The sequence below is a fragment of the Musa acuminata genome, chromosome BXJ3-5 (assembly GCF_036884655.1).
Source record: "Musa acuminata AAA Group cultivar baxijiao chromosome BXJ3-5, Cavendish_Baxijiao_AAA, whole genome shotgun sequence".
NCBI lineage: Eukaryota > Viridiplantae > Streptophyta > Magnoliopsida > Zingiberales > Musaceae > Musa > Musa acuminata.
This window is the reverse complement of record NC_088353.1, coordinates 2,817,248-2,843,604: the sequence shown is the minus strand read 5'-3', so window position 1 is coordinate 2,843,604 and position 26,357 is coordinate 2,817,248. Positions and strand designations below refer to the sequence as shown.

The following is a 26,357-nucleotide window of genomic DNA, read 5'->3' as shown; positions in this document are numbered from 1 at the left end:
TAATCCTGTGGGCAGAACAGATATCTGTCCCATTAATTGTTTAGTCGTTCAACTGCCACCCAATTCAATAATCACGATTTAATTTTGATTCTAAAAAATAATACTAATACAAATGTGTCAATGCGACGAGGATTTGAATGGAGACCGCCTGTGGACTGCCACTGGAAACGCATGCGCGGTGACAGCCCGGCATGATTTGACATGGAATATTAGGCCCGGTGCCGTCATTACCAATGCATCGATAGACGTGCCCAAAGGTCTCCCGCATGCGGGGGTGGGGGAAGCCCCAGTTTTGTGTTGCGGTGTGTAGTAAGTCGACAGCAGAATTATTGAGAGTAAACAAAGGGCCCAACGACAACCAACAGGACAGCATGGGCAGGAGTCGCAGTCCTGTTGTAATGGCACATTACGAATGTAAGAGACGGCAGCTATCAGGTAGGAAAGGGTTCTCTTTATTTTTATACAAGCAGATAAAGGAGATGCAAATTCTCACGTCTTCCTCCTCTTCATACGTCCCGACGTCAACGAGTCAAACAGACGAGTAGAAGGAACATCACACGACGTATGGGGGGAGGCTTTACATTTTTATGTACACTCCAGTGGAGAGGAATTCTCACACATCTCTCGATCTCATCGGTTCTAAAATCGAACCAAGTGACTGTAAATGAAAACAAGATATGCCGTATTTGTACACGGTATGCGCTATGCGCAGAGCCCAAGCAGCGAGCCTTCCGGCCTCTCCATGGACAGTGAAAGATCCCGGGTTGTCCCCTCCACCGGACTCATCCCTCCGTTTAAAATCCAAGGATGCCCTGGTCATCAACAAAGAATCATCACTGCGTTAAAATCCCTAAATCTGAACAAAAAATGAGTTCTTGGCAGAAAGAAAGATCCAGAAACAGAACGATTAGAATCAAATAAATCAACAGTAGGATTCGACAACACGACGGTCTGGTACTGAAATCAAATGGGATAGAATCGATCAAGATGAACAGGACAACTTACCGAGGATTTGTTCGGCGGAAAGCCTTCTTGCGACGTCCCTGCAGAGCATCCGCCGCATCAGGTCCTTGGCCGCCGGCGACAACGAGCGGAAGACCCTCGACGGGAACCTCAGGTTGGCCCTGGCCACCGCCTCGAATGTCTCCACCGCCGTGTCCCCGTAGAACGGGGGCGCCCCGCCGGAAAGCATCATGTACATCACCACCCCCACGCTCCACACGTCCACCTTCTCCCCGTACGCCCGACCCGCCACCACCTCCAGCGCCACGTACCACGGTGTCCCCACCAGCCCCCTCATCGGCGCCCATTCCCCGTCCGCATCGAGGAAGCACTGAGCTGACCCGAAGTCGGCCAGCTTGAGGTGGCCCAGCGCGTCGAAGAGCACGTTGTCCGGCTTCACGTCCCGGTGCGCTACCCCCCGTCGGTGGCAGCCAGCTAGGGCCTCCGCAAGCGCCTCCACCACAGCTGCCGCCTCCGGCTCGGGGAACGGCGTCCCCCCCCGGGCGGCGATCCGGTCGCAGAGGTCGGGGCCCTCTAGGAGCTCCACCACTAGGTGCACCCAGTGGTCATCCTCGTATGCGTCGTGGATCTGCGTCGCGTAGGGGTTTCCGGCAGCAGCGACGCCGTGGACCTTGGCCTCCCGCGCCGCACACTCACGGTCGACGGAGTCCGCGAGGAGCCGCTTATCGACCGACTTCACCGCAAACTCCTCCCCCGTGGCCACCGACCGACACCGCCGCACTACCCCAAAGCGCCCCCGCCCGATCTCGCCTCCGATCTCGTAGTCCCTCGTCAATGCCTCGCCCATAGCGCGTCGATCCGATCTGAACAATCTAGAATTCCCGTCTCCACTCTCTCACCACCTCCCTCTTTTGCCATTGAATTCCAGTGTCGCTTGGAATATTTATAGATAGATAGGGAAACCCTACGACCCGGACGGCGGATTCCATGGTTCTTCTAATCGGACGGTTGAACAGAATCTTAACTTCTCCTGTGTTGTATGTTTTCTTCGGGCCGACGGCATCCTCTTCTCCCATCACAAAGTTACCCTTAACCATACCGCATAATTACTGACATCAGGTGGAGCGGACAAAGCAACTTATTCATAGATAAGCTATTGCATTCTTAGTTTTTGTATTCGGTAAGTGAATTGGGCCCGTCCGATTCAACTTCGCCGGATGCTTTAGGAACTATGGGGTTATAGTGGTTTTTAGCTGGTACTCGATTATTATTGAGCCGTGGCACTGGGCCCACCGTTTCGATTGGGTGATTTGGACTCTTTCGGTGATCACCTCGCCAACCGGCACCGTCGGATCGGATGGTTCGCCAATAATGCGCCGCAATGGACGGTCAGCTGTTGCTTGAATAGGCCCGGGCTGGGGACCGGGAAAAGGAAACGTTACTTTTTGTGGGAGGGTATTCGGCTGTCCCTGTCGGTAGACGTACAATTGGGATAGCAAACCAATTGGAAGATTACACGTGTAAAAAGCTTGGAGACAAGAACCAATGGGAGAGCAGGTTGACGATCGAACTGGACTACTGCGATTGCCGTATTAAATAAGGAAGAAAGGGACTGGGCGAGGCGTGAAGTGGACTGCGATTTCCACTGAGTTATCGTGTTCGCGTAGGTGATAAGCGGTTGTCGTTTGACCGTTCCGGATGGGCTGCCCGCGGCTCCCCCCATTGTTGGAGAAATAATAGGCACGGTGGCTTATCGTGTCCAACAATTGAATTAAAAATAGATCATGTCATGTCAGGATCTTTGAGATTCGTGTCGAAGTTGATCTTCTGTAAAAGTCCAATAAAGGCTGGACTCGATCAAAATATTTTGACTTTCTAATTCCATATTCTTTTTCTTGCTATTTTTTTTTCTTATAATATTTTAACTAAAAATATACAACTTGACACACACACATACATATATATATATATATATATATATATATATATATATATATATATATATATATATATGAGAGAGAGAGAGAGAGAGAATTTCTCACTATCACGCAAGATAAATGAGCTCCTTCCTGCACTCTATTGTGCACCGATCTGTGGCAGAATAGAGAGCGTTGCTTTCATCCGGCAGCCAAACCAAGGACAATTATTCCTTCAAGACATAGTCGTTGTAACACGGTGGCAGGAGCACGTGATAAGGTCCCAAATATCTGCACCGATCTGTGGACCTTTTCTATGTCGTTCCAAACAAGCAGGATATGGAGGGGCCATGAAATGGAACGGCCAGCTACCAAAGCCCCAAAGCCATCGTGTTGGAGCACACTCACGCCTGCAGCCATCATTTCTGCTCCCTACCTTTCTTACCTCTATCAGCACATCTACTCTACGCCTGCCCAATGATGCATTCCTTGAGCTGTTGTTTATCCTTTCGTTTTCTGAGTTCAGATAAGATTATGATGTTGGGATTTGAGAGGGAGAGAGAGAGAGAGAGAGAGAGTCAGGGAAGGAACTTATTCCTCACAGTTGCTTTGGCTTATCCATTGTGTTGTCTTCAGCTTGAGGAACTTGAACCTGACATCTCAAACTATTATAGCATCAAGTACTGATCACCATACATATTGGCCTTGTTTTCTTCATCAACATCCAAATCATGAATCCGCCTTAATAATTATTATAAAGAAGAATCAGATTTAGCAGTGCAATAGTTTGGCTATAGCACTGGCTATGATTGTGGAAGATAAGAAGCGAACCATTTGGAAGAACGTTTCTTTCGGTCATTCCGGATCAGTAAAGTACAATAAAAGTGGCTTTCTTTGTCCAATAAATAAATAAGTTGCTTTGTATTAGCCAATGTTTAATGGTCACCTCATAGAAGACGACAGCTCATGTGACTCTACCTATTTATTCCTAATCCTACTTTCTCTTTACCAAACAATATTTAATGATCGTTTTCTTTGAGTCATGTTCTAGGGATTCCATCGTGAGGTATCTCAAAGCTAAGCCATCTCATTGGAATGATAAGCTAATTAGATTTTGGTTCTCTCTCTCTCTCTCTCTCTCTCTCTCTCTCTCTCTCTTCTTTGCTCTTTGAGGTTCTACAAGTTTGGCAATGGTCGCCAACGATGCAAACAAGTAATTACATCTACCTTTAATCAACGACGCAATAATTTAACTAATTAATCAACTTTCTTTTTGTGATTGAATGCTAAAAATTAGACCACCGAAGGAAAAGAATTAAATAATACACCATATTTAATGCATGTCAGATAAGTTAGATCAAAATCATATCAAACATCATATATATTCTTTTATCTACTTTTCATATCATATGTCGTATTATATACATATTTTTTTTATTCAAAATAAAAATAAAAATTATTATGAAACTCAAATAAATCAAGAGAACCAATCTTATCCTTGATCGACTTAAATGTCATCCCATATGTCAAATCATAAATTTATCAATGAGATGTAAACCTATGATAAGAAAACTATCAAGATTCTAACCTAAAATTAAAATTATATATAATAAATATTAATACTCAATCACATATGTCTCATGTCAACACTGCATTATTATGCATCATTAAGAAAAACCAATACATGATTCATGATTTTTGATACATGGAAAATAATAAAATAATAAATCATTTTAACTATTTCATAATACATGAAATAATAAAATAATAACATCACATATCAATAAAAAAAATTAATACTTTAAATACAAGATTCATCATAATTAAATAACTCATTAAATAGTAAAAATTTTAACAGCTTGACAACATTAAGCCATTCATACTTCACGTTAAATAAATACTTAGGCAGATGCATGAGTTATGAATATTCATTAATTAATTACTTAATAAGACTAAGAATGTGTGGTTGAAATTTGTGTTCAGTCTATTCATTGACCATTTTTGCTTAGCTTTCATCCACATCCTTTGCAATTTACTGTGAGTTGGCAAGCCATTTCCTGATTACATTGCTTCACATTTTCCTGTTGGCATTAGGACAATGCATGAAACAATGATATATATATATATATGTATATATAAGCTGTTCATAGCAATCACATAAAAGTTGTGGATATAAAGATAGGATCGGAAAGAAATAAATTAACTTATTTACCCCCAATAAAAATTAAGATTTTATAGATATGCTACAACAAATGCAATTATTGGTTTAGTCAAACAAAATAAGGTGATTTGGAGTTGTAGTACAATTCAACATAGAAAACAGTTCTTGTCAAATAATTGTTGCCTGCATTATCCATGCACTGTGAGGAGCAGCTCCAGTGATTTTGACGCATGAGGACATGAACTTTTCTTCCATATCGCTTTCTTTATAATCCGACCTTTGTGAGCGTGATCACTGATGTCATCGGTTCAGCATAACCAGTGAGATGGAGGAAAGAGTAAACACGGACAGATTGGGTTACAGATGCAAGAAATCAATGGGGCAAAACTATTTTTTTGCAGATATCGGTGGCATGAATTTATTCGGAAGAAGATGTTGATGTATGTAGAACGAAGAAGAAGGAACGAGATATGCTTGTTTATGGAGCAAGTAGTGTGAATGTGAGAGAGGATTCCGCCACCACCTGGAAGGGATGAGATGGAGAACGAGATATGCTTGTTTAATTGTCATCATATGATGATAGCATATCACCAAGTTCTTCTCATTCGAGCTTGCAATAATGCGGGCATGAATCATGACACATACTCCACAGGAATCATCTGGACCTTCCCAACTGTGGATTGAAGCACTGAAGTAGAACATGGTTTGATTTCTAGGATAAGCAACTCGTGATGATCTAAATTGCTACAAGTGTCGGATGCGTGGGATTCATGATCTTACCCCCAGCAGGACTTCACCTCATGGTGGATAAGCCATCATTCGCCACTAAAATGAAACCGTGCGCGAATGGTGGTACAACGCGTGCTCCAACAGTGTCACCATATCATTGATTCCTCCAATTCGAGTGTTTCACGCAACTCACCACTGCATCAAAAGTGTGTCCACATCAGACCCCACTAAAACTCATGAGTTAATATGAATTATTTTTCATAATAATTCAATTATTATTTTTACTTATTATTTAATATATAACCACAGGTCCTTATCTTGAATACTTCGGGATGGTATCTGTTCGACAGTTTGGCAGTTTGAGGCAGCAGGTACTGCGGAACACCATGTGGTCTCCTTTGTCTCCACTCGACAGAACGGCATGGGCAAGGCAAATCCACATTGATGTCATCCTCCCGTGAGGTGCTATCTGCATTACGAGCCACTGAGAAAGCAAGGCACATGCAATTTCCACTGCCAGACAAGAAGCAGGAGTCCCAATTGCATGCGGCAGACACTCTACAGCATCTGGTTTTGGAGACTATACTGTGGGCTTGAGATCTGTTCCACTAATAGTTTAGTCGTTCAACTGCAACCCAATTCAATAATCACGGTTTAATATCGATTCCCAAAAATAATCCTAATGCAAATGTGTCAATGCGACGAGGCTTTGAATGGAGACCGCCTGTGGACTGCCACAGGAAACGCATGCGCCGTGCCAGCCCGTCATGATTTGACGTGAGAATCTTGCGCGGAGCCGTCATTAACAATGCATTGATAGACACTGCGGGGTAGGGGGAAGTCACTTTTCTGTTGCGGTGTGTAGTAAGTCGACAGCAGAATTATTGAGAGTAAACAAAGGGCCCAACGACAACCAACCGGACAACATGGGCAGGGCACATACGAATGCAGAGACGGGAGGAAATAAGAGACCGCAGCTATCAGGTAGGAAAGGATACACTTAATTTTTATACAAGCAGATACAAAAGATGCAAATTCTCACATATCTTCTTCCTCTCCATACATCTCCACGCCAACGAGTCAAACAGACGAGTAGAAGGAACATCCCACGAGGGATGGGGAGGCTTTACATTTTTATGTACACTCCGGTGGAGGAAACCTCATCATCTCTTATCTCATCGGTTCTAAAACCTTCTTCGAACGAAAGTGACCGTAGAAGAAAACAAAATATGCCGTATTCGTACACGGTATGCGCTATGCGCAGAGCCCAAGCAGCGAGCCTTCCGGGCTCTCCATGGACAGTGATGGATCCCGGCTTGGTCCCTCCACCGGACTCATCCCTCCACTTAAAATCCAAGGATGCCCTGGTTATCAACAAAGAATCGTCACTACGTTAAAATCCCTATATCTGAATAAAGAAATGAGTTCTTGGCGAAAAGAAAGATGCAGAAACAGAGTAACTAGAATCAAAGAAATCAACAATAGGATCGAACAACAAGACCGTCTGATACTGAAATCAAATGGGATAGAATCGATCAAGATGAACAGTACAACTTACCGAGGATTTGTTCGGCGGAAAACCTTCTTGCGACGTCCCTGCAGAGCATCCGCCGCATCAGGTCCTTGGCCGCCGGCGACAACGAGCGGAAGACCCTCGACGGGAACCTCAGGTTGGCCCTGGCCACCGCCTCGAAGGTCTCCGCCGCTGTGTCCCCGTAGAACGGGGGCGCTCCGCCGGAAAGCATCATGTACATCACCACCCCCACGCTCCACACGTCCACCTTCTCCCCGTACTCCCGACCAGCCACCACCTCCGGCGCCACGTACCACGGTGTTCCCACCAGCCCACTCATCGGCGCCCATTCCCCGTCTGCATCGAGGAAGCACTGAGCTGACCCGAAGTCGGCCAGCTTGAGGTGGCCCAGCGCGTCGAAGAGCACGTTGTCCGGCTTCACGTCCCGGTGCGCTACCCCCCGTCGGTGGCAGCCAGCTAGGGCCTCCGCAAGCGCCTCCACCACAGCTGCCGCTTCCGGCTCGGGGAACGGTGTCCCCCCGCGGGCGGCGATCCGGTCGCAGAGGTCGGGGCCGTCGAGGAGCTCCACCACTAGGTGCACCCAGTGGTCATCCTCATATGCGTCGTAGATCTGCGCCGCGTAGGGGTTCCGGGCAGCAGCGAGGCCGTGGACCTTGGCCTCCCGCGCCGCACACTCGCGGTCGACGGAGTCCGCGAGAAGCCGCTTATCGACCGACTTCACCGCAAACTCCTCCCCCGTGGCCACCGACCGACACCGCCGCACCACCCCAAATCGCCCCCGCCCGATCTCCGCCCCGATCTCGTAGTCCCTCATCAATGCCTCGCCCATAGAGCTTCGATCCGATCTCAACAATCTAGAATTCCCCACTGCTCTCTCTCTCCCCACTCCCTCTTTTGCCACTAAATTCCAGTGGAGCTTAGAATATTTATAAACAGAAAGGGATCCGCATCTCACGACCGACGACGTGGACGGCGGATTCCATGGATCTTCTAATCGGACGGTTGAACAGAATCTTAACATCCCCTGTTTCTCTCAATTTTCTTTGGGCCGATGGGCGTCCTCTTCTCCCATCACCAAGTTTACCCTTAACTGTACCTCAAAATTACTGACATCAGGTGGAGCGGACGCAGCAACTTATTCATAGATAAGCTATGGTATTGTTAGCTTTTGTGTTAGGTAAAGTTCCAGTAGTTTATGTATCGTTATGCTCTGTTTAAGGCGACGGATGGAGCCTACCCTATACACTAAGTTAATTTATACTCTTTAATGAATCGGAGAGTGAATTGGGGCCGTCTGATTCAACTTTGCCGGATGCTTTAGGAACTATGGGGTTTAGTGGTTGTTAGCTGGTGCTCGATTATTATTGAGACGTGGCACTGGGCCCACCGTTTCAATTGGGTTGATTTGGACTCTTTTGGTGATCAAGACCCCTTAACAATGCCTCGCCAACCGGGACCGTCGGATCGGATGGTTCGCCAATAATGCGCCGCAATGGACGGTCAGATGCTGCTTGTTTAGGCCCGGACTGGGGACCGGGAAAAGGAGACGCTACTTGTGTGAGAGGCTATTCGGCCGTACCAGTTGGCAGTCGTACAACACGGAAAAAAAAGGCCAATTGGAAGATTACACGTGTAAAAGTCCGAGACAACAACCAATGGGAGAACAGGTTGACGATGGGCCTACGAACTCGTGTACTTTTTGGATTGCCGTCTTAAATGAGATAGAAAGCGACTGGGCGAGGCGTGAAGTGGACTGCGATTTCCCATAACTTATCGTGGTCGCGTACGTGATAACCGGTTGTCGTTTGACCGTTGCGAATGGGCTGCACGTGGCTCCCCACATGGTTGGAGAAATAATAGGCAAGTTGGCTTATCGTGTCCAACAATCACAGCAGAAATAATCATGTCATGTCACGATCTTTGAGATTCGTGTCGAATTGATCTGCTGTAAAATTTAATCAAGGACCTGAATATGTGACTCTGGACTTGATCAAAATATTTTGACTTTCTTATTTCATTATATATATATATATATATATATATATAAGAGAGAGAGAGAGAGAAAATTTCTCACTATTATACAAGATAAATGAGCACCCTCCTGACTGAGAAGTGAGGACGAAGCTCATGGGATGACACTCAGTTCTTCTGCTGCTTCTGTGCTCAATTGTGCACCGATCTGTGGAACAATAGAAAGCCTTGCTTTCATCCAGCAGCCAAATAAAGGACATTTATTCCTTCAAGACACAGTAGTCGTAATAGGTGGCAGGGGCACGTGATAAGGTCCCAAATATCTGCACCGATCTGTGGAGCTTTTCTATGTCGTTCCAAACAAGAAGGATATGGAGGGGCCATGAAATGAACGGCCAGCTACCAAAGCCATCATGTTGGAGCACACTCACACCTGCAGCCATCATTTCTGCTCCCTACTTTTCTTACCTCTATCAGCACATCTACTCTACGCCTTCCCAATGATGCTTTCCTTGAGCTGTTGTTTATCCTTTAATTTTCTGAGTTCAGATAAGATTAGGATGTTGGGATTTGAGAGGGAGAGAGAGAGAGAGAGAGAGTCAGGGAAGGAACTTATTCCTCACAGTTGCTTTGGCTTATCCATTGGTTTGTCTTCAGCTTGAGGAACTTGAATCTGGCATCTCAAACTATTATAGCATCAAGTACTGATCACCACACATATTGGCCTTCTTTTCTTCATCAACTTCCAAATCATGAATCCGCCTTAGGAATTATTATGAAGAAGAATCAGATTTAGCAGTGCAATAGTTTCGCTATAGTGCTAGCTATGATTGTGGAAGATAAGGGGAGAACCTTTTGGAAGAACGTTTCTTTGGTTATTCCGGACGAGTGAAGTACAATTAAAGTGGCTTTCTTTGTCCAATAAATAAATAAGTTGCTTTGTATCAGCCAATGTTTAATGGTCACCGCATAGAAGAAGACAGCTCATGTGACTCTACCTATTTATTCCTAATCCTACTTTCTCTTTATCGAACAATATTTAATGATCGTTTTCTTTGAGCCATGTTCTAGGGATTCCATCGTGAGCTATCCCAAATCTAAGTCATCTTATTGGAATGATAAGCTAATTAGCTTTTGGCTATGTGTGTGTGTGTGTCTCTCTCTCTCTCTCTCTTCTTTGCTCTTTTTAAGTTCTACAAGTTTGACAATGGTCGCCAACGTTGCAAACAAGTAATTACATCTATCTTTAATCAACGACGCAATAATTTAACTAATTAATCAACTTTCTACTTGTGATTGAATGCTAAAAATTTATATTTATATTTAAATCCTTATCAACTAATAAACTATATATATATATATATATATATATATATATATATATATATATATATATATGAAACAAGTATCCTTGGCTTTGATTTCAAGTTACATGAAGATGAGCTCATCAAATATTATCTCTAGCGAAAGATAGCTAATATATGTGTCGTTGGCTTTGATTTCAAGCTACATGAAGATAAGCTCATAAAATATTATCTCTAGTGAAAGATAGCTAATCTTCCCTTGTACTTCAATGTCCTCAAGGACATCAACGTGTACAAGTACCATCCTAACAAGCTTGTTGGTAATGTTTACTTCATCTCGGTGTATTGTTATGTCTTTTAATATCATCAAATTAAATGCATATTTCATGGATTACTGACAGAGAATTACCGACAATTTAGAGAAGACAAGTGGTACTTCTTTATCTCTCAGAAGCGCAAGTATCCCAATGGGTCACGATCAAATCAAAAGGCCATCGATGGATACTAGAAAGCCATAGGAGCTGACAAACAAATCAAAGTTCATGGCCATTGAATCGAAACCAAGAAATCTTTGGTTTATTGTACAGGAAAGGTGGGAAAGGTGAAAAGATTGATTGAATCATGCAGGAATATATGAACTATGATCCCATCTCACAACCTCATCAATTAGATGGCAGCATAAAGGTTCTAACATTATGTTCATGATCTCACGATCTTTATTAGTGTCATATTTTAATGCCGCTGATACTTTGTTTTGATCTATAGTTTAATTCCTATGTGTTGTGCTTGATTCAAAAGAAGCATGGAGCTCACAAGAGTATCACCACTTGTTCAAGTTCTTCCGATGAGATCAACAACCCTTCCCACTAGAAAGTTCCTCAGACGATCACCAGCAACAACCCTAGAAATGCCATGATTAGATCACAGGTTATCCAAGAGGAAGATGGTGGATTGGCATCAAGCAATCATCAACTTCAACCCAGGGGACTGGGTGTTCTTGTAAGCTCCTACCGCAGTAACTTCGCACCTATAGATCCTACCAATCTTGTACCAAGCTACCCAGGAATGTAAGCATACTAGGTTTTTGCACCAGTTCATACTAATCCATCAGGAACTGTATACCCACCGATTCATACTAACTTCACACCTACATATCCTGCCAATCTTGCAACAACCTGCGTAGGAGTGCAAGTTTATGCACTAGTTCATATTAATCCATCAGGACCTGTATACCCACCAGTGCAAGTCTACCAATCATAATCGATCCCTACAGTGCAACCACATCCGCAACAAGTATATGCATTTGCACCAGTTCATGCTAATCAATCAAATCCAGTATACCCAACAGTTCAAGTCTATCATTCACAGTCGATCACTACAGTGCAAGCCCATTGCCAACAAGCATATGTTTATGCACTAGTTCATACAATCGACCTACATACCCATCAGTACAAGTCTACCCATCACAGTCGATCCCTACAACGGAAGCAGTCCCGCAACAAGCATATCATCATGATTTCCCTACACTCTACAATGTTAATCCCCAGAAGTGGATAACCACCTAGCATTGAATAGTTATTTGGTAGATAATGGTTATGATTTTGTGGGCGAAGATTACGTTTTTACTTACGAGGACTTGAAGATTTCATTCTCTGATGAAGTGCCATAAGGGCCTGCAGGCCTTTTCGAACAAGACCCGAGAGATGATGTTCCAGGAAACAATCCAGTTGTGCCACCAAGTGATAGTTGTGGTCTTCTAGGAAACAATTTTACTGTGCCTTCAAGTGATAGAGGTGGTGTTCTAGAAATGAATCCTATGCCTCCAACTAATCTTTGGCATTATACGCGAGATGATCTCAGCTTCCTTATTAATTTTCATTATCGTCCTCGCATAGATCGTAGAAAACCTTAAAGCTGATTGTGGAGATTGGTTTTACTAAGATTAGAAGATGAGTTCTATAATGATAGATAGTGCAGCTGCATTTATTATGCTTCGGTTACCCAAAGCATAGGCAATAGGAGTTGTCAACATTTTATATGAGATGTATATTTATTTATATTCAAACTAATTATTCTGATTCCATCACAATTAGTTTTCGATCAACTTGTTGTTTGATTCATCAAAATTGATAAATTTTCTTTAAAATTTGAACATGCTAGATTTGTGTATCTTTGTATTGAAATAGATTCAAGGTGTGTGTACTGTGTACTGGTAAAATACTTGATGGGTTTTTTCAAATTGTTCCACATGAAAATCTATCTTTTATTTGCTACACTTGTAGTTGTGTCACAAGCAAGTTGATTGTCCTTTTAATCTTGGACGTTGTTTTAGCCCCCTTCAGGAAGGGAAGAAGTACATCTATCTTCTTCTAATATCTATGGTGGAGGAGATTCTAAAAATTAGGATAATTATCTTCCCTATTGAAGCAAGGAGTGTGGATTGGTAAAATGCCTAATGGGTTTTTTCAAGTCGTTACAAATAAAAATATATCTTTTATTCATTTTCGCTTGTGGTTGTGTTATTTGTTTGGCTTATGATTGTGTTGGCCATAGGCAAGTTGATTGTCTTTCTAATTTTGGATGTTGTTTTAAGGAAAGAAGTACATCCATCTTCTTCTAATATTTGTGGTGGAGGAGATTCTAAAGATTAGGATACTTTGTTTGTTCCTTGGATTAAAGTTCAACAATGAGGATAATTTCTTTGGTCAGTAGATTAGAGTACAACGATGAGGTTTATCTAGGGCATCACCATCATCGATGTTCATATGGTTTGTCATGTGACCTAGTTGCTAACCTTAATGAGTGTGAAATTGGTGCTGGTTCAAAGGCTTTGGGTGTGTAACAAATTGATGATTCACACCTCATCATCACCTCATTAAACATTACAACTCATCGTCACGTATGATACCAAAAATAAGTCAACATTACTTTAGGCATAACATACATGATATCAAAACAATAAAATTTTTCATCATTCACCATTACTTATTGCTTCTTCCCCTTTGTCATCAACAAAAAGGAGAAAGTGCAACAAGTAATTGATCATGCAAGGTATTATTTGAGTAAGTTATATATTACTTTAGAACATGCAAGCTAGCAAAATTTTGAGATATGCCGTTAAGTTCTTAAGATGTGTAAGATAGCAAATTTTGCTTTTTGATATGGCAAGTTAGCACTTCTCTTTAGATGCTCAAGTACTTTTGATTCTTTTGAGATGTGCAAGTTAGCATTTTTACTTTCTCCCCTTTGTCATAAAAAATAAGAAAAAGAAGAAGAAGAAAAAATTTCATTCATCACATAAAGAAAAGAATCAAGTCATAAATTTTGAAAGTCCACGAATCAAAGTTCTACTTTCAAAAATAGAAAGAGGAATGATTCATAGGAAATAATTATCACATAAAATATCAAGTATACCAAAATTCCATGAATAAAATTTCTACTTTCGTAAATAGAAAGAGGAAGGATTCATAGGAAATAATTATCACATAAAAGATCAAGTATACCAAGAGTCCATGAATCAAATCTCTTCTTTTGTACATTGCAAGAAGAAGGAATGATAGGAAACGATCTTGATTTCAAAAGAAAACTGAAGTTATAAAAATCGAGAAATCCAAAAGATGTATAAGAGGAACTCATGCATTATTCTAATTCTCTTCTAATAAAATCAAATTATTCTTTATTCAATTATTTTATAAAAATATTAGCTAAATTGATGTTTTGCATCAATAAATTCTAAAGATAAATCATGGTTATTAATATGATCTCTAATAAAATGATGCATAATATCAATATATTTAGTTCTAGAGTGTTGAATGAGATTTTCTATTAAACATATTGCACTAGTATTATTATATTTTATAAGAATATTTTTTAAATATAGTCCATAATCTTCTAAAGTGTTTTTCATCCAAATAATTTGTGCACAATATGCACCTGCTACTATATATTCAACCTTAGTTGTAGATAATATAACTGAATTTTATTTCTTGGAAGACCAAGAAACAAGTGAATAACCTAAGAGTTGACATATTCCAAATGTGCTTTTTCTATCTATTCTACATCTAGTAAAATCAACATTGGCATAAGCAATCAATTCAAGATTTTAAATTTTTAGATACCATAATCCTAGATTAGATATCTAAAAATCTTTTTAATAGTTTTTAGGTAAGATTGCTTGGAATTAGATTAAAATCTAGCACATAGTCTAACACTAAATATAAGATCAAGTCTAGTTGCTGTGAGATATAGTAAACTACCTATCATACCCCTATAAGTCTTTTGATCAAAACATTTATCCATTAATATCCATATCTAATTTTATAGAAATGCTCATTGCTATATTAAATCCTTAGCACTATCCATATTAAATCATTTTAATAGATCTAATGCATATTTAGTTTGACTAACAAAAATTATATTATTAAGTTATTTAATTTATAAATCTAAAAAAAAGGTTAATTCCCTCATTAAACTCATTTCGACGTATTATTGACAAAAGATTCATATAAAGATTCATTTGAAGATCCAAAAATGATATAATCAACATAAATATGAATAAAAAAAAATTATTTTTAAAATATTTAATAAACAATGTAGTATCGACCTTGTCTTTCATAAAATTATTTTGAATAAGAAAAGAACTAAGCCTCTCATACCAAGCCCTAGGAGCTTGTTTTAACACATAGATAGTCTTAGATAACTTAAAAATATGATTAGGAAATAGAGCATTTTCAAATTTAGGTAGTTGTTCAACGTAAACTTATTTATAAATAAAATCATTTACAAAAGTACTTTTGACATCAATTTGAAATAACTTAAAATTGTTACAATATGCATAGGCAAGGAGAATCCTTATAGTTTCAAGTCAAGCCACAAGAGTTAATTTTTTTCATAATCGATACCTTCTTTTTAGTTGAAACTTTTGACCACTAATCTAACCTTGTTTCTAATCATAATACCAAGTTCATCTTGCTTGTTTCTGAAAACTCATTTAGTACCAATTACTGAATAGTCGCTAGGTCTAGGAATAAGCTTTCATATCTCATTTCTCTTAAATTGATTTAACTCATCTTGCATTGCAATAACTCATGAATCATCTTTTAGGGTTTCATCAATGCATTCTGGTTCAATTTAAGACAAGAATGTCTCATTTGCACAAATTTTTTTTTAAAAAAGAATGAGTTTCAATACTTCTTGATGTATTTCCAATGATTAGCTCTATGATGAGCATCTATATACTTCCATTTCTTATATAAGGATTCATTAGAAGAAGATGCATCTAATTTACTTGTGGGAAGAGAGTTTTTATTCAAATTTAAAGCATCAAAATTATTTTTTTAATTCGAGAAGCTTATTAAAAATAATATGAATGCATTCCTCTATAAATATGATAATTATGATAATTGAGTTAGTAGGATTACTCCCTAAAGTAACTCAAACTGACACCTAAATATGATAATTAAGGCTAAAACAATTATAATACTAGTAATGTTCTTCCGAACTTCCGATGAACTTCCAACGAACTCCCGATGAACTCCTAGTGAGCTTTCGGCGCATCGTCCAAACCTTCGATGTAACGGCTGATCCATCCATTCTCGACGCATTGTCCGATTCTTCCGACTCGATGCCCCATCTTTGACTTCGACCCAATGTTCGATTCTCTAATTATTTTACCTTTTCATGATCGTAGTTAATCTTGTATCACTTTTCTCAACACATAAATTAGATCATAAATCAATTGTTTTAATCATCAAAATCCGAGATTCAATAAATACTTCTTAGTTTATATATTTTTAAAAGATCTTATAATTTTTTTTATACTTCAAATTTGTCAAAACTTTTACATCTAGAGGATAATTGATACATCTTCGATTAGTAAAACTAGACATATTAACCATAAACATTCATAACAATATAAAACAAAAGTGAAAAAGATAATCAATTATTGATCATAAAGAAACTACACAATAAGTTATAAATATATTCTTATAATTTTTTAATTAAATTTATCATATTCATAATTATAGACAAAATAATATTCCAGAATAAAGGATAATAAAAGTAATATGTTAAACTTAATAGAAATTATGTCAAATTTCATTCATATATAATTTACTTTAAATTTATAACAAAATTATATGAATGAATTTTGGGTCCACATGAAGATATGGTCAAAATAAGAAATGTTATAAGATTCATGCAATAAACTTAATTTACTTTATTTTAAATAAAATAAAATTTTAAATTTTTCATAGTGAACATGATCATCATATAATATTTCTAGTCATATTACCAAAATATTATTATTAGTTTGAAAAATATTAGATATAAATCTAATATATGCATCTTCATGAATAACTAAGTCATTGATATTTATTTTTTATTATAAATATATCTTAAAAATAATACATTCTATAATTAAATTAACAACACTTATCTACTTTTCAAAATATGAATGGTAAAATTATATTCAAAATGTAAAATTTATGAGAGTTCCTATGAAAAAGCATTACAAGACATATTACAATTAAAAAAAAAACTAAAATTTAACCTTTTACTCAATAATGTCAGTTTAAGTCATTTAATAAGATTCCCTCTTAGTAACATTTTTAATTAATTAATTTATTATTAAAAAATAATCATATTTAGCTCAATAAAATATTCTTAATCTTTTAAAATCATAGTTGTGTAATTTTCAAAATCTAAATCTAAAAAACTAATTGGGTCATCTAATATTCTAATCCTAGGATCCCATATTTTGAGTATTCTTCTCAATTTCTCTTTTAATTGTTGAATATTTCTGTCTTTCTCATTCTCAGAATATCTATTCATAGAAATTAAATCATGACATATGGATGTTGCAAAATACCAAGACATAGTTCTATGCCTTTAAGTTCATACATATCTTTTATCTGGTCCAAATACTTGAGAATCAATATCTTCACTCAATGCAATATTGCTTAATAAGAGTTCATAATATTACTAGTGCTTACTGTCTTATTTAATGAAAAATTAGGAGTAAGTAAAACACATCCATAATGAAAATTTGAAGTGAGATATAATTGTTTTTTTTTTGTTTTATCCTATTTTTTTTCCATGAATAGTTATAAAAATATCACCCTTAGCTAACTCTTCTTATCTTCTTGCTTCATAGTAATAAATAGATCCACATCTTCCACCATCTCTTGTTTCAATGAATCGGGAAGGTGGAAGAAGAAGGCCAAGGCAGAGAATATACATACTTTCCTTGTATGTAAAGAGAGGAAAAAACCTGAAAGTGTGGCCTCTTACGTGCTGTCAAAGGCAACAACTTGTAGTTCACATATTTCCTTGTAGTTTGTTTTCATTGCATGAACACATGGTTTATGTGAGATATCAAAGGAGATCAACTCCTTCATTCCTAGTAGTTTTGAATGTTCCAAGTTATATGCTATTGAGCACTACTGCATCGAGTCATGAAAGACCCAATCAAGCAGGCTATTGACAAGGCTCGGCAACTTTGGCAGGCAAACAGCTGACACTAACTCTAAAGATTGACTCATTCTAAGCACATCACAATCAATCAAGTTCGTCTTTGCAATAATCACTCTCTATTAATGAACTTTGGCAACTTCTGGACTTCCGTATCAATCGATAATTTATGTGCACAGTGTTTGTATGTTTGTCGAACTTGGGTGTATGCCAACTGCATCTAGAGGAGCTGATAAGAGAAGAAGAAGAAGTAGAGTTTGGTGGTTTTGTGAAGGTTTTAACAAGTCATGAGACCTTTAAATATGATGATTTATCTTGGCCCAATTAGGCTTTCCTCGAATAAAAAGTGCCAACATGATATAATATATTTGAATAAGAGAAATGATTTTAACCCTGATTGAGATCATAATAATATTAGTCCATTCCTAATTCCTTTCGAATATCATTTTTCACATATGGATGGATGGGTGGGGCTACCATGTGAAGGCTTCTAATTAATGGCAAATACCTGTATATCATTTGTATGTCCACAATTAATAACATATTTAGATGTAACCATCTAATGTGCCTGGTCATCCTTTTTTTTTTTTTTTTTTAATCATAGTTGTTGGGTTTATTGTATTGTATGGGTTTGGACGGCACAGGAAAGACAAATTGGACGAATATTATTAAACTCAACCCTGTGAGAAAAGATATTTAAGAAAAGAGAAATCTAAAAAAGCAAACAATTTCGTTTAGAAGAGTTGTGCAATGAGTCTTCCATCACATAAAAAATGTTTCTTGTCTTCCACAAGGATGTTTGGAGATTTCGTACATTGTAGACCTCTATACACTCATTGTCGTTGAACAATGGATCTAACATGATGATATCTCATGGTCTTTGTTTCCACATTGTGTTTCTTTCATAATGGTTTTTGTTTGGTGTGCATTATATTACCCTCTAACCAAAGAAGGGGATTTCGAAACCAGACCAATTTGTGCACTAAATAGATCCAACCCAGTTAAACCGGATTCGATCAACTTTAATTGGAAGAACGAAGCGAGTCAAAGATACCCATCTTGAAGTCCACACTGCACTATGCGTCCCAAGGGTGGGGGAGAAAAAACAAAAAGGACTCCTTATGGTGAAAAATATAATGGTGTTACTGTTCAACGCCAGACAGGGTTGACCTGAGTAAGAAGACGTTGAGTTTTTGCTAGCACCGACCAAGAGACTCGTTCCTAATGTGGTTTGAAATCCAAATGCAAGGCACCAATTTCATGGTTGGAAATGTTCTGCAACAATCCAAATGTATTGTTTGGAATGAAAGAGACATGATGAATTGGTTTAGTAATTTTCTCTGCTGGCCGTGACTCGATGTCATAAACAAGACAACAAAATATGCTGCTTCCTATATTTAAACATATCTATATTGACATGGCTCTTACGACCAAGCATACATTATTGACATGTAGAAAATCTATACATAGAATAGGATATAAAGTCTAAAGCCAATCTAATCTATCACCTCGTGGATACAATTAACCAGCCTAAATTTGTCTTGTTAAGGTGCGCCTATGGTTTGGATTTATCCTGTAGCAACTTCACAAAGGCAAATTTCTTAGGGGGGGGGGGGGGGGGGGGGGAACAAAGATAATGATGGCCTGTCCAGAGTGTCTTTGAACATTAGTTTAAGAAAGAACATCCAAGAAAACAGGAGATGACAAATCAGAATTGGATTCAAAATTCTATATATATATATATATAAAACACAAAGCATATGCATAAATAATTGTCAGACTACACAGGTCTTCAAAATCTACTGTCATGGCACTAGGCAATTTCATTCGGAATTACATCATAAATTAATGTAAAGGAGATACTAAAATCATAAATTAAACAAATCAATGAAAAACCATTGTACAATTTAGTGAAGTAACTAACACATTTTATATAGCATTCCTCAGAAAATGTTCAAGATTAGATAATATCAGCTTCATGCCTTGTGATGAAAACAAGACGAACATTGTGCATCACATCTAAGTTATTCGAAGATAGAGTTTTACAGCAAAAATTCAGTAAAAAAAATTAACTAGCAAGTTTATTCAAATCTCGATCTCCATGCAGTTTGAAAAGGTGGCAAAATAGAAACCCACTAGTAACTCGAGGAGAAGCTCAAGACAGGCATGAATACGCAAGAGCCTTCTCCTCCGTTAATTCCTTGGCTGTTGCATCCATTTTCTTCCTTGAGAATTCATCAACAGAAAGTCCTGACAAAATTGGAAGCCAATCAATTATTTTCTTCCATTTTATGTTTTATTATAACAGCAAATACTCCAGAATATCAAAAGAATTTTGTAATTGCTGCAGCAACAAATAATCCAGTGCCAACTCTCCAACAATAGTTTGTAATGTTAATAATTTAAGAACAAGGTCATCCACAGAGATACCCGATCAACAATATATTCACTGTTTGATTTGCGAAGAAGGCTCTAACACGATAAAATAAAAAACAAAAATAGACAACTCATAAAAATGGCCACAATTTGAAGGTTCTTTGCTACCAGCACTCTCTTTTCAAGTTACTTCATCTTTTCATATAAGAACCTGTGCAGTATGATCTTTGGATAATTTGGAAACACAACTTCAAGGTCTTCTAATTGAAAAAGCAAGTTCTAATTGATGAAAGATGATGTTATGTATTCTCATTATGTTCATAAAATGGTATAGCATGCCAAGCAACTATCATGGTGTCAGGTCTTCAGTCCAACCTATTTTAAAGGAATATTAAAATATGCATCGCTGCAATCTGAGTTGACGTATTATTTTGATTCAATTTTGGCTGGGAATATTAAGAACAGATGGGCTTAAGTCCTTGATAACCATGGAAGAGCATCTGATAAAGTCGCTATAATATCTTGAGGCAAAGGTACCACCATTTTTTTCAGGAGTTTAATCAAATGGCCATGTGGAAATTTCCAGCACATAAGATTAGCATATTCTTTAGAAACTTGCTCTCAACAGACCTCCCTTGAGGGAATACCTTCAGTTGTTCATTCTTACTGATTCTGGCTGCCCTTTTTGTGGGTTAGACAATGAATCCTGTGGCCATATATTTAGTTGGTTAAGGGGAGTGGCTATGTCAGTGAATGTAGAAGTCCAACCAGAAGTAACAAAAGGAACTCAATTGTAGTCTGATTACTACTGATTACTGTCTCTGAAAAACACACGATGACTAAGTGTTTAGCAACCATCAATTTCAGAGAATTTGCAGATCTATGCCTATGGAGTTTTATAGGACTTCAGGTTTAGCTGATGGGTACCAGTATAAACAAACATCTGCTTGAAATATGGGAACTAACCCTGGTTGAATAGTCTAGTGGTTGGCCTTCACTATTAAGTAATTCTATGATGGCATATGGCAGTGAACAGAGATTCTAAGGTGTCCAAGAAAAAGATTTGAGAAGTAATTAGAAGCCCAGAGAAATCTTGCAATAGAAGGAAAGCATGAGATCTAGCAATAAATATACTCAATATACTATTAAGAAATTATCATTGACTTATTGAATCATTAAAGTTTCAAACTAGAGTCCTATTTATATCACAGGCTTCGACATGTATATCCTTATAAAATTTAAAATAAATATGTAACCTTTATTTTAGTATAGCATGTGACTAAACCTCCACAAATAACCCTCCCATTAACATCAATATAGACCACTCATATTAGCCACATCTAATAAGGTCAACATTAAGATGATTTGTGGTCTTAAATATCCCCAAAAATTTATATCTAACTAAACCAAATACTTTTACCAGCAAAATTTGTTTTACAATGTACAAATGCCAATTAGATTTAAACTAATATTTAAATGATGGTAAGTATGATTAACCACAAGGATGGATATGTAAGCTTTTAGAATTTTCGGGTATATATATTAAATCTAAATTTAAAGGAAAAAAAAATATGAAAACCAGTAGCTTTAAAAGGATACATATGTATGCAATTTTGCCTTCATAAATTATGCCAATGAAAGAAAAGAGGATACAAAAAGTACAGAAATTATTTACCTTTTTCCTTCATCATCTTTCCAATCATAATCTTCAATATTTTATTATATAATGGCTGATCTAATAACAAGGATATTCAAGCATCTAGTTTGAAAACTAAATAAAGACGATATTCAAGCATTTTAACATTCAAAATCCTAAAAGAGCAGGGACATGTCCAATCATCAGCAAGTACTAGTTATGGCAACATATTAACGAGTAGAAACCGAAAAGCATAGATTCTTTCTTGAGGTAAGCATTGCAGATTCGAGGTATGTCATGTATAATTTTAAAACAAGTACTACCATGCTTGCTATAAGGATTCACATCCAGATTAATACCGTGTACTTAACTGTTATCTGAAACAGCATTAAAAATTACATATGTTGAGCTACTCCTAAGAAATGCAACACAAGTACAATTTCCAAGGAACTTTGACATTTTGTTCCATCTACAAATTAGATGTTCTAATGGCAAGCAGAAAGATAGAACATAATTTGTCCTGAATATTAATTTAAATGATTCTTGCAATGCTCTGTTCAATTTATGGGCCATCTTCTCACCAAAAATCATGAAAGCATTACTATTTTCGACCAGTCAGTTATGCATTCAAGTATAAATTGTTGTATAAAATGTCACATTTTATGCACCTTGGACAATGGTCCACTCGGCAGCACGGCATGTGACTGGAAAAGAGTAAATCAGCCCAGCTGGTACATTATATGAACCATCCGAGTAGACACCCATGGAAACCCAAGTTCCCTGCCACAAAGGAGAGAAAGACTTGATACATTTAGCCAAGAAGCATATGAAGTTTAAAAAGAAGAGATATGAAAAGTAACCTCAGGGGTACCAAGAACCCAATCACGTATGTGATCACAAGCAGCACTGGCAGCAGATAAAGCACTAGAAAGCTTTCTTGCTTTGATTATTGCAGCACCACGTTGTTGAACAGTCTTGATAAATTCTCCCTTGAGCCTGTAAAAGTAAGATATAGCAATAATAAACTGGTCTAATTAGAAAGTCTTAAGAGGATCTGAAATCCAATGAGTGCAAAAGTAAATTTTCAAATGTCAACCTACCAGTCATCATCAGAAACAAGCTCACGAACAGGCTTTTGTCCACTTGGAGTTTTAATGGTTGCATGACTTACATCAGGATACTGAGTAGAAGAATGATTTCCCCAGATGATGACATTCTTGACATCACTAACTTGAATGTTTAATCGCTCAGAAATCTGACCTAGTGCCCTGTTGTGATCCAACCTTGTCAAACAAGTTATGTTTTTTGCAGGGATGGATGGAGCAAACTCTTTCAGTATAAGAGCATTAGTGTTAGCAGGATTAGCGACAACCAGCACCTGCAAGGAATCAGAAAAATGATTCATATACAGTTAAAGAAAATAAGAACATATAAATCTGAAGCATTTCTAATTGAATCGTATAAACATAAAACTTTGCATCCAATATTCCAAATCATACTTTGCAATTTGGAGCAGCATGTGCTTCTAAGGCAGAAGCTTGAGACTTGTATATGGAAACATTCTTTGACATCACATCCTTTCTCTCCATTCCTTCTTTCCGTGGAAAACCACCAACCATAACAGCTACATTGACTCCAGTGCAAGCCTCCACAGCATCAGTTGTGGCCACGACACCTAATTTATAATTGTAAGAGCAGTTGATTTGAAAAACTAAAGAATAAGAACAGACAGTGGAATTATGTACATGAGGAAAAAAATACCCTTAAGAAGAGGAAATGCTGCATCAACCAGCTCCATCTTGACTCCATTGAGTGCTTCTGCAGCAGGTGGAATGTCAAGCATGTGCAAGATAACAGGCTGGTCTGGGCCAAGCATCACTCCCCTAGCAATCATTGGTACAAGTGCATAACCAATTTGTCCTGCAAATATGAATTATGACAAACATTTTATAGTTGCTGAAGATAACAAGAAAATATTAAAAGACCAATTTCATAGAAAAAAAGGTATCTAAGACCAACATGTTTTGACTGCTTTGCCTTGTGACTAAAGTTCCATGGAATTACAGAATATCTTTAAATTATTTGTGTGGTAAGTACAATAATTTACCAAAGAGTACTCCATAAGCAATAAATATAATGCACTACTGATTTTTTAATGTTTCCATGATGTTTCTTATGCAGTTCACAAAAGCTTGATTTACTATGATTAGATTATCGTTATTCCAATATAACACCAAATTGTATGCAATGTAGAGAATCAAAAGATGCCATGGATTAGTTTTGAAGAATCACATAATATATATCTAAGAAATTAATAAAAGACACAGAATCATAACCAAAATAATGAAAAATACATAAATATTACTATCCAATTATACATAAATGATAAGAGCATACACAACAGGGAAACACAAAACTCATGGGAATGAAGAAAGCTCCATTAACAATGTATTCAACAAGGTTTAAGAACTTTAATCATGGAAATGTCTTTGAAGTTACTACTCATTCCATCTTAATCAATTAAAAAGTACAACAAACCAAAGTTAAATAATCATGTCAGACATCTGTTTATAGCACAATAAAAGCTCCAAGATGTCTCTCATATTGCAAAAGTGATAATGATTTTTTAAAAAAATCACACTAGTGCGTATAAACCACCAAGTCATATCCTAATCTTTATTTTCAGTTACGTTTTTGACAAAGAAAAAGGTGGACAAAAATAAAAGCCTCAATAACATGAAGAACGCACATGCCTTCAAGAGAATGTTGAAGCATCAGTTGCGATGTCTCATAATAGTGAATTTGAAAAGGTAAAACAAAAAATAGACTACTGCATGATGATTCTTTCAAACCATATCTTGTGAACAACAGAAATGTTCTACATGGACCATTTAGTTTTCTCAATTTTTCATGGTTTCCGCTAAATCTGAGACCACATGCAGGTTATATACATGAATACAATCAAGTGTAATATATACAAAAATACAAGGAAAGCAGTGATTACTACACATGGTAAAGAAGAATTTAAGGATTTGAAACTCAAGTGAGCTCTTCACGCCTATAACTAAATTCCAGATGTAACAGAAAAAAAAATTAAAGATTAACACATCATAAAGGTGTCACCAAGAAAATACTATAATAATTAACATCACATTATACAAAAGCTTAGCTTGGGAAGGAAAAAAAAATCTCTCATTCAAATGACCAACTTTGAAGTGAAAATCTATCTAAACAACCTTTGCCAGCTTTTGAAGAACCATCATAGGAATTTTATCTTACTAAATAAACCAAAAGATATCTTTATATAAACAAGGACTTGATGAAATATCTAGAGTGTCATGAATTCATAAAGATATATAACCACATATTTGTAAAGAAATAGACAAGTGATCCCTTTCTTAATGGAAGGTAAAGCGTTATCATTCAGGACAAAGGGTAGAACCAAACATGATCTTCTTTCCAGATGTGCTAAACAAGACTTTCTAAATCAAAATACCACTAAAAATGGACAAGCTTTCCGGATCGACTAAGATCAACGCCAGTCCCAACGAAAAAGAAATAAACAAAAGATGAAGAAACAACAAATAACAGAAGAGTAAAAGAACTCCCAAAGCATCTTTAAACACCTACATAGCATGCCAACCCAGATCGATTCAGCACATCGTAAAACAACAAATCATAAAGCAAAACGATCAATATAACAAATAGAACTTGAGATTCTTCAATAAATAAAGAGCAAATGATCGATATAAAACCCCGTCTCTGTTCCAAATCAGTAAACCGAAAGCACCAATTTAGACCGAAGGCGCGAAACGAGCCCATTTCACAATATCGTCAAGTGATTCAGAAACCCAACGAAGATCGTAGCTGCAGATGCTACGTAGGTTCAGATCCGACATACGAAATCAGATCCGACCTGAGATCTGTGACGAATGAATCCAAGAAACACTAGACATGAAACAGAACAGATCATTAGATCGACACCTGCAGCGCCAGTGACAAGAACTCGAACCGGATCCTTCGCCATCTCGACGACGATAAAAGGCGTAGAAAGCAAGAAAGGTTATTGCAGAGCGGTAGGGAGGAAGCGATATGAGGCTCGACCTCGACGAGTAGCGAAGGGGCGACGATGGGATATTTATAGAGGAGAAATGTGGCAACAAGCCAATTGGATGGACGGATATGCTCGAAGTTTCCATCACTGTGAAAGGAGATTCCGCCGTACGGCGTATGGTGATTGATCATCACGATGGATGGACGGCCGGGATTTCTTCTGTTGTACGTTATGGTGTTAATG

General features: G+C 37.7%; 3 protein-coding genes across 3 annotated transcripts; all 3 read right to left on the bottom strand.

Annotated features, from left to right (window-relative positions):
* Positions 1 to 434: 434 nt before the first annotated feature.
* Positions 435 to 1,889, bottom strand: LOC103983873 (phosphoenolpyruvate carboxylase kinase 2). The gene is made up of 2 exons (XM_009401197.3): positions 1,006 to 1,889; positions 435 to 812 (listed from the first exon to the last, which is right to left on the bottom strand). The coding sequence occupies exons 1-2, from the start codon at positions 1,808 to 1,810 to the stop codon at positions 703 to 705; spliced, it is 915 nt and encodes a 304-aa protein (XP_009399472.2). The 5' UTR covers positions 1,811 to 1,889; the 3' UTR covers positions 435 to 702.
* A 4,858-nt stretch (positions 1,890 to 6,747) lies between these two features.
* On the bottom strand, positions 6,748 to 8,195 carry LOC103983872 (phosphoenolpyruvate carboxylase kinase 2). The gene is made up of 2 exons (XM_009401196.3): positions 7,328 to 8,195; positions 6,748 to 7,133 (listed from the first exon to the last, which is right to left on the bottom strand). The coding sequence occupies exons 1-2, from the start codon at positions 8,130 to 8,132 to the stop codon at positions 7,024 to 7,026; spliced, it is 915 nt and encodes a 304-aa protein (XP_009399471.1). The 5' UTR covers positions 8,133 to 8,195; the 3' UTR covers positions 6,748 to 7,023.
* Positions 8,196 to 19,954: 11,759 nt separating this feature from the next.
* Positions 19,955 to 26,187, bottom strand: LOC103983870 (malate dehydrogenase). Its single transcript, XM_009401194.3, has 7 exons — positions 26,045 to 26,187; positions 23,822 to 23,980; positions 23,560 to 23,735; positions 23,161 to 23,438; positions 22,921 to 23,056; positions 22,729 to 22,840; positions 19,955 to 20,298 (listed from the first exon to the last, which is right to left on the bottom strand). Exons 1-7 carry the CDS (start codon positions 26,085 to 26,087, stop codon positions 20,204 to 20,206), a joined length of 999 nt encoding a protein of 332 aa, XP_009399469.2. The 5' UTR covers positions 26,088 to 26,187; the 3' UTR covers positions 19,955 to 20,203.
* Positions 26,188 to 26,357: the final 170 nt, after the last annotated feature.

Excerpts from the sequence above, each read along its gene's own strand:
- LOC103983873 (XM_009401197.3), bottom strand. The coding sequence starts at position 1,810 with ATGGGCGAGGCATTGACGAGGGACTACGAGATCGGAGGCGAGATCGGG. Across the intron at positions 813-1,005 it reads TTCCGCCGAACAAATCCTCG|GGCATCCTTGGATTTTAAAC; the intron begins GTAAGTTGTCCT and ends GTTGATGACCAG.
- LOC103983872 (XM_009401196.3), bottom strand. The coding sequence starts at position 8,132 with ATGGGCGAGGCATTGATGAGGGACTACGAGATCGGGGCGGAGATCGGG. Across the intron at positions 7,134-7,327 it reads TTCCGCCGAACAAATCCTCG|GGCATCCTTGGATTTTAAGT; the intron begins GTAAGTTGTACT and ends GTTGATAACCAG.
- LOC103983870 (XM_009401194.3), bottom strand. The coding sequence starts at position 26,087 with ATGGCGAAGGATCCGGTTCGAGTTCTTGTCACTGGCGCTGCAG. Across the intron at positions 23,736-23,821 it reads AGCATTTCCTCTTCTTAAGG|GTGTCGTGGCCACAACTGAT; the intron begins GTATTTTTTTCC and ends ATTATAAATTAG. Across the intron at positions 20,299-22,728 it reads CGAGTGGACCATTGTCCAAG|GACTTTCTGTTGATGAATTC; the intron begins GTGCATAAAATG and ends CAATTTTGTCAG.